At 42.8% G+C, this 11,756-nt stretch overlaps 1 protein-coding gene across 7 annotated transcripts in view; it reads right to left on the reverse strand.

Moving 5' to 3' along the window:
* LOC117426796 (serine/threonine-protein phosphatase 6 regulatory ankyrin repeat subunit B-like) overlaps positions 1–9,788 on the reverse strand; it is a 32,117-nt gene extending 22,329 nt beyond the window's left edge. For 4 of the 7 annotated variants that reach the window (XM_034044817.3, XM_034044816.3, XM_034044812.3 and 1 more), the window contains exon 1: positions 9,292–9,788. In XM_034044817.3, coding sequence (XP_033900708.1) covers positions 9,292–9,318 — 27 coding nt within the window. In that variant the 5' untranslated portion in view covers positions 9,319–9,788. The remainder of the gene's footprint in view (positions 1–9,291) is intronic. The other 3 variants (XM_034044815.3, XM_034044814.3, XM_034044813.3) reach the window with 1 other exon arrangement.
* Positions 9,789–11,756: the final 1,968 nt, after the last annotated feature.

The following is an 11,756-nucleotide window of genomic DNA, read 5'->3' on the forward strand; positions in this document are numbered from 1 at the left end:
ATGAGATGAGCTGATTCACAGTGAACTGAATTGTTAACCGGTAATTGTTCATGGTCAGCTTCCTAACAGCTGTACTGCAGGTCTTTATATAGCACGGCATTGTGGAAAATGTTACTCTACAGGAGTGGAAATGCCCTGAACAGCACATGCTAATCAGATAAGGTCATGTGCAAAGCTTACAGGAAAGCCAGGGAACTGCATGGTAATGTATATCCAGTCCTGTTCTTTAAAAAAAACAATCCCCATTAAAGACTTGTTAAAACGCTATCAATCACCACTAAAGACTTGTCAAAACGCCATCAATCCCCATTAAAGACTTGTCAAAACGCCATCAATCACCATTAAAGACTTGTCAAAACTCCAGTATATCTCATCTTGTGTACACAGCAGATGTGATCCCAGTGCATAGGTCTACATGCCAGTCTGCTGAGCGTGTGACTCGGACATGTGGAATTATAACCATCCCATCCCTTGTACAATTCAGCGCTCACTAACGTCCCCTTTGAAAAACAAGATTTCAATCTCAACAGTTGTCTCTCTACCTGGGAATAAAGACAGCAGTACACCACTGTACCACCTGTTAACTGGCTCACTGGTGCAAGTCTTCTTGTGTGGATGAGCCCAGAATGACTCGCTCACTACAACAAATAGTCAGTTTAAAAAACTTTATTAAACATCAAAATCAGCACGCAATACAAAAAGGATCTCTAAACAAGCCTATTATACCTAACCTGCGGTTGCATCATTCTTCAACAATTCTTTCTGTTGTAACTTTCCTCCGTTACAGCTTTGGAATCCTCTTGGTCCTTCTAATAAACATCCTCACAATTCATTCATGTGACACACGCACACGCACAAACACACGCACACACACACCCTGCTAATGAGATACATCACTACAAGAGATTACAACAGAAGAGTGCAGGACACCGACAACCTCCACACATCACACGTCCTTATCAGAACCTTTCCACAAGCTTGCCTTTATACTGAATTTAAAGAAATACACAGAGAAAGCAGAGCAACATATAAAGTAGAAAAATATTACAAAAGCAACACTGCATCTTCTAACAAACGCACACTGCATTCCAGACAAGAAGTGTGATGACTGGCTCCTGTGACCTGCTGCGAGAATACCAAACTACTTTATTCATGGCAAAGCATTCTTCACATAACCGAATGCTTTGTGAATAGGGACAGTCTTTAAAAGTTTGAATGCATATGGAATTCTGTGGAGTCTACTCTGAAGCACAGACAAAAGGGAAACGTACGAACAGTATGCAGCCAGTGAAAGGGAATGAGAGTAGAGTGATTGTAAATGCAGAGGTAGTGAATGCAGTGATTCCTTGAATTCAGTTAACTCACTGTTAGTACATGATGCTGAACACTGTACTGTATTGGGGCCTTCCCTAAGCCAGCATTTTTTGAAGCGCAGGTCCGATTGCCAAGCGGAGGGACTGCAAGCTGTTCCTGCATAGTGTGAGAATTTGCAGAGTTTTCAAAGTGCTGCAGCTTTGCAATGTGGTTCTGTATAACTGCCAGTATCTCTCGGTCTCTGGGGTGCCGCTACTGTCAGTCCGTCCCCACCCGCAGAGCCTCACAGTGCAGTGTAGCTCTCTCTTTACACACTAGTGATAGTTTGGCCACGGTCCCTGGCAGCCTGCCCGATGCTTGTCTTTAATAGCCTGTCTCCATCCTCCAGGGGTGTGTGAGTGCACCCAGGTGAACTCCAGGTCACTTCCTCTCAGCCCTGGCACAGCCTGCAAACACTTAGGGGCCGTGGTAAAAATCCCATCCTCGATCAGTAACACACCCAACAAGCACTTTGCCCACATATTTAAACAATGAAAAATGATAAACAATTTGTTTTCATTCTTTGAATTTATACAGTCTGCTCTGCTCTCTTAATATGGTAAAATACTCTCAGTGAGCAAGGCATGCAGTGCAGCATGCACCACATAAGACACCCACCAGGGGGGGCTCAAAACTCCTGCTATCTACAGTATCTCTCGGTATGACAGACAGAACAAAAATTAAACTGGTATAATTTGCATTATGTGATAAAGCAGAATTTAATTGCGTGGAATGTAAAATATGTGCTTTCAAACTTGAAAAATGTAATATTAATATAGTAATATTTTATATTATATTACTATAGAGAATTCAAAAGCAGCAAACATCTCTATATCCAAAGAGAATCAGGATCCAACAGGACACTTATCAATCACTTGAAATACTTAATAAAGACTTTTCTTCTTTATTAAAGTATTTCAAGTGATTGATAAGTGTCCTGTTGGATCCTGATTCTCCTTGGATATAGAAATGTGTGTTTGTAAGATACAAGCACAGAAACTCACGGACCTCCACATACACTGTACCCAGAGATTTTCATAAAATTCCCCATTTACAAAACCGTTTGAGAACAACTTGCTAGTATAGAGCAGGACATCACTACACATCACAAGGAGGAGCAGAAGAACAAAGAGAAGCTGTGACTTCTGAAGGGCAACGGCTGGGTGCAGTGTTTCTTAAAGGACAACGGCATCGGAATGAGAGTTTGTGTGTGTAAAACCCAAAATAACAAAGAAGAATCTCTTTCGTCTCACGTTGAACCCCGGACAGAGGGAATCACCACGACTACCAAGCTGTAGTCCTGGAAATTCCCTGCGTTTATTCCCCCGAATGTCTGGTTCATTTTCTGTGTGTTTGCTTTCAGTCTGTCTGCTTGATATAAGACCTGGGGCAATGCAGAGCTGTTTTATTCCATGGAATCTGGGAAGAGGTAAGAATGCTAAGAACTAGCCGTTTCACTAGCTCCCACTTCCAGACAGACAGAGAACGAGGGAGGGAGGGAGGGGAGGGGAGAGGCAGACAAGAGAGAGAGAGCGAGAGAGAGAGAGAGCGAACAAGAAACCACACACACCAACTTAAATTTAGAAAACCCCACCCAGTTAGAAACAGTTTAGCAAGACACATGTCTGTGGACTTCCTTACAGCAGCCAGATAAAAACACAGAAACACGCTGTGAGACTGAGGAACACGGCGGGGTCACAAACTCACACTGTTCCACTACAAACAACGCTGCTGTAGAACAGGGTGGATTCATGTCTGCAGAACTGGAACCCATTAGCTAAACAGTGTAGGTCAATATATTTCATAATAAATACAATAAAATGCTGTCCACTGGCAGTCTGAAACACCTATTTATGTTGCAGTAATTTAAACTGTAGTGATGGAGTGGTATTTATCATGGCTTTTCTGAAACATTCCCAATATGTTCAAGTTAAAATGTTCAAAACATGTGAAAAGGTAAACGGAAACCAGCCCCCAGTCACAGCCTACAGTGAGGGCATCTGTCCGCAGTATAACCTCTCACATTCACAGTCACAAATCCTCCTTTAACCCTAACCCAGCCTCTCCCAGGGCAGCACACACAGGCACCCAAACAAAGTGTCTGCTTGTGTCTATGCAGACCTGGGAACAATGGAGCAGACAAGAGGGCTGAATGAGAAGAGAGGGAAGAGGACAGGCAGTGTTTCAGGGTGCCCAGGACATTGCTCCTACATGACCCCTGGCACACAGCACACTGTACACTGTGCCCCCGTCACAGCACTGTACACTGTGCCCCGGTCACAGCACTGTACACTGTGCCCCCGTCACAGCACTGTACACTGTGCCCCCGTCACAGCACTGTACACTGTACACTGCACAGAGAGAGAGAGATAAAAAGGAAGAGAAAGACACTCATGATAACACAGATAGTGACATGTGGTTTGCTGCCAAGCCCCAGCCATGACTCTAACACACAGAGCAGCTGGCAGCTCTGCCACAATCAGTCTGGACTCAGCAACTGGCACGGTGCAACCCCTCCCAGGGAAAAAACTCCAATCAGAGCATATCACAAACTCACACTGACACAGCCAGGGAGAGGGGAGATCCGGGGCTACCACCACACCACACTGCTGTCTGTGCTCATTCAATTTAATCAGCGAAGCAGAGGCTGGGCGCAAATTGTGAGCCTCAACTAAGCAACTAGCTACCCTTATAGCTAAGGATACATTTATACAGTAAAAGTGTGACTGTATCAGAGCAGAGAGCAGTGTGTTTGTATCAGAGCAGAGAGCAGTGTGTTTGTATCAGAGCTCCTGCAGTGTGACTGTATCAGAGCTCCTGCAGTGTGTCTGTATCAGAGCAGAGAGCAGTGTTTGTATCAGAGCAGAGAGCAGTGTGTTTGTATCAGAGCAGAGAGCAGTGTGTTTGTATCAGAGCTCCTGCAGTGTGACTGTGTCAGAGCAGAGAGCAGTGTGTCTGTATCAGAGCAGAGAGCAGTGTGTTTGTATCAGAGCTCCTGCAGTGTGACTGTGTCAGAGCAGAGAGCAGTGTGTCTGTATCAGAGCAGAGAGCAGTGTGTTTGTATCAGAGCTCCTGCAGTGTGACTGTGTCAGAGCAGAGAGCAGTGTGACTGTATCAGAGCTCCTGCAGTGTGACTGTATCAGAGCAGAGAGCAGTGTGACTGTATCAGAGCTCCTGCAGTGTGTCTGTATCAGAGCAGAGAGCAGTGTAACTGTATCAGAGCTCCTGCAGTGTGACTGTGTCAGAGCAGAGAGCAGTGTGACTGTATCAGAGCTCCTGCAGTGTGTCTGTATCAGAGCTCCTGCAGTGTGTCTGTATCAGAGCAGAGAGCAGAGAGCAGTGTGTTTGTATCACAGCAAAGCAGAGCAAACATGAGGCCTGGCTGCCAAGCTGAGAGGGCGTCCTCAACTACTACCCTCTCTCTTCCCCTGGCAGGCGACTCTGCAATTAAACCCATACAAATATAAACAAGGAGAGCCGGAGAGCTCAGCCTCTGCACAAAAAACACACCAAACTGGGCCTGGGCCAAACACAACATTTATAGGGACTGCGGAGGTCAGGGAGCAGCAGCAGCAACGTCTATCTAAATAAGACTCCTAGTGCATCCTGGTTTTACTGTGGCAGGAGTCTAATTAGCTGAACGGTATAGGAAGCAAGCCCAGAGGTGTCACAGGCCCCTGTACCCAGCATAGCACTGAACCTGCACAGCCACAGAAACATAGCACAGAGACTCAAGCACACAGAGCGTGCTTGAGTTGGTCTCTCTGCTCTGAATGAGGTTGGCAGTTAAAAGGGGGAGGAGTGGATATACTGCTCAGCAGGTTGAAGGTGTTGCACATGAATTAAATGAGTTGATTTGTTCCATTGTATCTGTGAACAGTGACTGTGGTTCTGTGCATCACACACACTAACTTGTTCCCACTAAGATCTCAGCAGAAACCCACTTTTCCACTTTTTGCTGGATGTGTCCGATTATTCCTGCCTGGGGCAGATCTTCTGCTGATGCAAACTGCTTTCCAAAAACGCCTTCAGAAGACTTGGGTACAGCAGCTCTGTGCCACGGGGAGGACAGCAAAGAAGCAACGCATGGGGGTACCACAGTCGTGAGCATCTCACATGATGGCTTCCTGTATTACGAAATCCCTCAAACCTACAGAGTTCTGTATTGTGTACAAGCTGCATATCCCTGATGCGAGTCCAGCTTCACTAGGGGCGTGTTCTGACAGGCTGACAGTGTGAAGATACATGACTGCACAGCTCACCATAGTGGTGCACGCTGTACAAATCACTGCTGTTGAGTCTTAAAAGTCAACACTTTATATGGGTTAGATCTGTTAAGCCGGTCCTGCTGCAGATTTCCAGATTGCCCCCCCCACCCCTTTGATGATTTCTTACATTTACTATGGACTGCAATTTGCCCACAGTGTAAAACATGGGCCACTGTGTAACGGTTTAAGGAAACAATATGCTGTCACTCTGACAGGATGTGTGAACCTGCCCACAGCTCTCGGCAGCAGCGAGCCCCATATAAGGCAGGTTTGCTCACCATGGAGGCAAAACGAAACTGCACTTCCTCAGCGACACAACCCGTCACCGTTACCAGGGCAACCACTAGAGCTGCCGCTTGTCACAGCTACAGAGTCCTCAACTCGGAAGCCATCGCTCCCCTCAGCCAATGAAAACACTAGAAGAGTGCTCCTGCGGTTCCAGTGGACGCTCGCATCATCTTTTGATCACATTCACCTGATATTAATATTACCAGTTCATTTGCATACTTGAGCAGGTCTTTTTTTTTAACTTATTGTTTTTATTTCTTGTTTTTTGCAGAAAATAACAGTTATACTGGTCATCATAATAACATTTTGCTGTATGACAGAGAGAATCACAGTTACAAGAAACATGTTCAACCTAGTGATTTTCTCCATTACAAACACGTCCCTAACTTTGTTCAGCCACATCTCATGTTGGAGGCTCAGCTTTAAGCCAATTCACAATGAGTTTTTTTTGTTCCTGCTAAGATCCGCAAAAGATGTTGCTTGTGGATGTAGAACCTGCCAGCAGTTCGTTTTGGGGTTCTAAAGAATCGACTTTCCACTGGAACCCCCGCCACATATTTGAATTAGTAACCTTATGTGCAACCCTGCAGATGTGCTCCCATACCTCATCATTAAGCTTGTGATGCAATTCAATATCCCATTTTCTTTTAATGTGGTAAGAATTGTTAGGATCCATTAAAATCATGGCTTGGTAGACATTTGTGATTTCCTTAGAGCTAGACTCCTTTTTTTGGACCCTAAGAAAATAAAGTTGAATGGGAGCGGGTGCCTCTGTCAGTATTCCATCATTTTTATTTTTAGAAATGTAATCCCTAATTTGCAAATATCAAAAAAAAGTCATTTGTAACTGTTCAAAAGTTTTCTAATGATTATTTTGTTTTCTAATGATTATTTATTTGGTGTATAACTTTTTTCTCGGTAAGGAAGGGAGCTCCGTTTAGTAAGCTGCCATTAGGTTGATGATGTCACCAGAAGTCAAGCAGGTCTTTTAATGGCATTCAAATGACTGGCATCTTGTGAGTGACATCAGTTCAGACATCCTGCCATCCAAAATACTGAACGAAAGGAACGAGAAACGCCTGGCGTAGCCTAGCCTACAGTACATAGAGTAATCTGTCGGGTATCAACCCGTCACATATCCACCCTAACCGTTTACCCGCCATGATCAATCTCTTCAGCAACGTTAAGTTTATTATTGAACAGAGAAAATCAGTTCAGAGATTGTAGATCCCACCAAAGTTTTCGTATACCGTGTTGTATGTGCTCCGTGATTTATGAGTTATGATTGATCACAAATATATTGACATTTAAATGGCCGGCTAAAGTGCAACAGACTCAGAAGTCAGTTTCTGTGGTGAGATGTTTTTTTTATAGCTCAGCTAGATTTCATGATTCTCCCCGAGACAGGAAGTGTCTCTGTTGAGCAGAGAGCAGCGAGCAGTATTTGATAATGTCTGCCGTTCATGCTGTGGATGTTTCGTCACACTGCTTTTTGTGCAATATATTTCATTACTAGTTTTACTATGACTAATGGAACACATCTGAGCTTGTTACCTGTACACTGCGGCTAACTGAGGTGGTAGTAAAACCTGGAATGGGTGAAACTGCTATGCAATAGGAGTCTTACTTCCATCCCTGTTGACTGTCACTTTACTATTGCACTAGAATATGAATACTAGATTATATATTAAACTATAGTGTCATCCACTGTCATGCTAAACCCTGGTTGCAGGGGTGTCCTAACAGTTTATAGCAAGGCTGTGGAGTGTTACTAATCCACTGCAGCAGGTAGCAACCCAAATCAAACTCTTAAACTGAGGGAACATGAGGCCACTGTGTGGATTGGAACTTGGTTTCAGGAGACTAGGTTTCAGGCCGCTGCGCGGCACACCAGGGGAGGCTTGGGGTTTGATGCAGCAAAGTCACCTCAAACCAGGTCTCCCGGTCTCCTGGAACCAGGTTTCAAACCACTGTTCCTGAAAACGTGGCCTTGTGTTCCCTCAGCTTTAGATACCTTCTTGTAAAGTACCGGGGAGTGAGGCTACACTAGTCTGCATGGCATTTTAAAACAGTTTGTACTCGATTTAGCAACAAGTGTACTGTAAAACTATATGCAACGCGTTTGCAGCGTCTGTAATTAAGAAGTACCATTTTAAGTTATAAGTATGCTTGTGGGGAATGTTAAACAATTAAATCACTACAAGGAGTTGTTTTTTTTTTTGTTGTTGTTGTTGTTTTTTTTGCCTGGGTACCAAATAAACTCGAGGGAGTCCATGAAGTTGATTTATTTGAGCAATACCGAGTGTCGACACAGACGTAAAAAACAGGTCATTAAATCAAGCAGGATCACTTAAAGTCTGTGCTCAAAGGAATGCGCCGCCGGGACAGACTATATTGTGAATACTGAATATATATACATTGTACTTATATATATATATATATATATATATATATATATATACAAGCTAAAACCGAAAGAAACACTGAAATAATCGGTCTGCTTATTTTAAATAATGACAGCTAATAACACACTTCCTCTCAACACCTCGCACCGACAAACCGCCAAGTCGCGCTCAATGAGGAAGATGGAAATAAGGAACCTAAAAAAACACAGCCTACTGCTTGAACAAAAACAGATTTCTGTGGTATGAGAGAAAAAAACAAAAAACAGGGCTTCGTTCTACTTGTTATCTGTTACAAAACAACGATACGATGCTTTGTTCCTTTACTGTCTACATTTTAATTTTGAACGATTCTTATATTTAAAATTGTTTTATTTTTTTGACAATACTGTCTTGCAAGAACAAGCAAAACACTATGATCTGACAAGGCAGTACGTCACAAGCAAAGATGCACACTTTATAGAGAATAACAATAATTAAAGAAGGTATTTTAAAACACGTTAACAACATTTGAATACCCCTGTCAAAAACACTGACCCTGTTAGTGTTACATCTCACTGCCCTGTTTTCCACCAAACACAAAACCACGAAATAAAACACGATCGCCTTGGACATTTCACCCGCACTTAATAGCAGCTACCGACCGTACACTTCAAATCGGGCATTGATCAGGGCAACATCTATACAGACAGTACAGTATTTTATTATATATATATATATATATATATATATATATATATATATATATATATATATATATATATATATATATATATGCATGCATGCATTAGATAGATAGATAGATAGATAGATAGATAGATAGACAGATAGACAGATAGATAGATAGATAGATAGATAGATAGATAGACAGATAGACAGATAGACAGATAGATAGATAGATAGATAGATAGATAGAGATAGATAGATAGATAGATAGATAGACACACATACTAAGTGCGATTCATTTTAAAACCACTTACCTGGTCAGTGAGTTTGAGAACAGCCATACCTTGAAGAGTGCACAGAATGATCACATCAAGACTCGGTGCATCAATCGCTTCAGAAATGCCGGTAAGTAATAAATTCCGCTGTTTTGCTGTGAAATGATCCTTCTTGCAGCGGTAATGTCAGCACTGCAGTAATATTTCTAGGGCCCGTCGTATATTCAGTGGTTCTGCAGAGCCTGTGTGCTATCCCGACTGAGACACGCAGGCTGCGGTGCGCTTGACTCGCAGTAGCCGCTACCACGATGCTGGGTTTGAAGGCGACGAGGTGCGAGAGTGGATTGGTGATTTACTGTAGCGACATTCGAGTTTATACTCCGCACACACTCCAGCAGTCGGTTTGGATGGAGCTCCGAATACAGGAAGTCCTCTTTCTAGCTCCTCCACTCATATGCAAAGCTTAACCCTGACATCACGGCTCCCATCGACCAGCAACCAACTCTCTGCCTGTCGTGTAAGCGGGGCGGCAGCGGCCCCTGCTGGGGAGACGCGGCATTGCATCGCTGCTTCGTCAATGCATTGATTTTTAAACACAAAGTAAACTAGGAGATGTAATCAAGTACTCCATCCCTTTTCAGTTTCTTGCCCGTTTTCAACCGAAATTCCGCCCCAAAATGACAGATATAGAATATAATTCATGCCTTTACATTCGTTAGATTTCTGTAAACAATAACTTCGTTTTTTGTGCAATACTATTTAATTTACAGGTAACTATATGATTATTAAGTAGGAATACTGAAATTATTGATTGTGTTATTATTATTATTATTATTATTATTATTATTATTATTATTATTATTATTATTTGTGTGTGTGTAAACGTTAACACTATATGTAATAAGTTACTGGAAGAAAATCTGTTTTGTAAATTCAAAGAATTCAAATGACTTCTTATGTAGCAGTAATTCATGTTAACTCTTTAGTTACTAAATCAAACTGAATAAATTCAATGACAAAGGTTTTGACTAGAGGTCTTTCTCAGTGTTTCAGTGCAACCGTTATCATTGGATTTATTCACTTTCTTTTTCTAACGCGTGTATGGATGATGAATCCGGATCAAACCAGCCCCATGCTCTCCATTGTAAGCTGTGGTCTGTATCATGATGTGCAACAGTCCTAGAGTCTAAAGCAGTTTCCTGCCTACAATAGTCTCCATTCATCGAATCAGTCAACAGGGCCTGCTGTGTCATTCGCACGCCATAATTGAATTCCTGGTCTATTTTTTTGAAAGAAAATAAACTTCTAGTCAACATATTTCTCTCTGACTGCCGAACCTGCCTTTTACAGCAGCTAGACAGTTTTCCATGGAATGTATGTCAGATTTAGGCCTATCTATTTTCACCATCTCACTGAAACACACAGCAGGCTTAGGCCTTCTCTCCAACTAGTATTGAGACAGACTAGTAAATGCAGAACAGCCCCTTACAAAACCATGGTAAGAGCCTATACTGTGGTAAACTTTTATAAGGGACTGGGCATGGTAATATCACATTGTGTAAAATTAAAAATATTCACAAAAAAAGGGTCATATTCAGAAACAGCACTTGAGTGTCAGTGCTCACTTAAGTGTATCAAGTTAAATGCGTTTCTCATTAAGAAAGCACACTTAAGTGAACACTAACACACAAGTGTTGTTTCAGAATATGGCCTGAACACTCCTTGAAGTCTTTATCCTGGATGGCAGAACTTTCAACTAATGACTAAGACTCTGTTGAAAGGCTGGAGATGCAGGCTGGCCCTGGCAGAATGCTGACACACACAGCGATTTTAATCACGTGAAACCACACGCTTCCTCTGTCACTGCTGCAACAAGCAGCTTCAACAGCCTCCAGTTCAGAAACGGCACACGTGTTCTTTACAGGCCCGGTTCCACTGGAACCGCTGGAACCTCCCTGCACGCCGGCTTCAGTTTTAGTTCCCCAGCTCAGCCATAATCTTGAAACACTGAACTACCCTGAACCAGCTTCCAAGAAGTCCAAGTTTATCGAGCAAAGCACTGCCCCACACGCACATACATCAACACATATATATATATATATATATACACATGTGCATAAACACACACACAGACACAGCCAGCATATAGCAAAGCTCAGGAGCACTTGGAACGGTGACAGCAAGCACCAGGAGTTTTTTCCCCGAACTGGACTGTTCCTCCAAGCAACACAGTAAGTGGGAGCATCATTTTTATACCATGAATGAGCTGTTATTTTTTTCTGCTGATTAGTTCCATTTGTTTCTGCAGCATCATTTAAGGGGATAACTAAGGGGAAATTGAAAGTGTTTTATTCAGCTGACCTCTGTGTTCACTGTCTGATCAGCAGGGTTCTCAATACCTCTAGCCAGCGTGCAGAAACAGGAAGCTGCCTGCATCTCCTCTCAGATTGCAGAAACTCCATCTGATCAGATTCAGATGCAGGAAGCTCACTGAGACACACCTT

The sequence above is a fragment of the Acipenser ruthenus genome, chromosome 11 (genome assembly GCF_902713425.1).
Source record: "Acipenser ruthenus chromosome 11, fAciRut3.2 maternal haplotype, whole genome shotgun sequence".
In the NCBI taxonomy this organism is placed as follows: Eukaryota; Metazoa; Chordata; class Actinopteri; order Acipenseriformes; family Acipenseridae; genus Acipenser; species Acipenser ruthenus.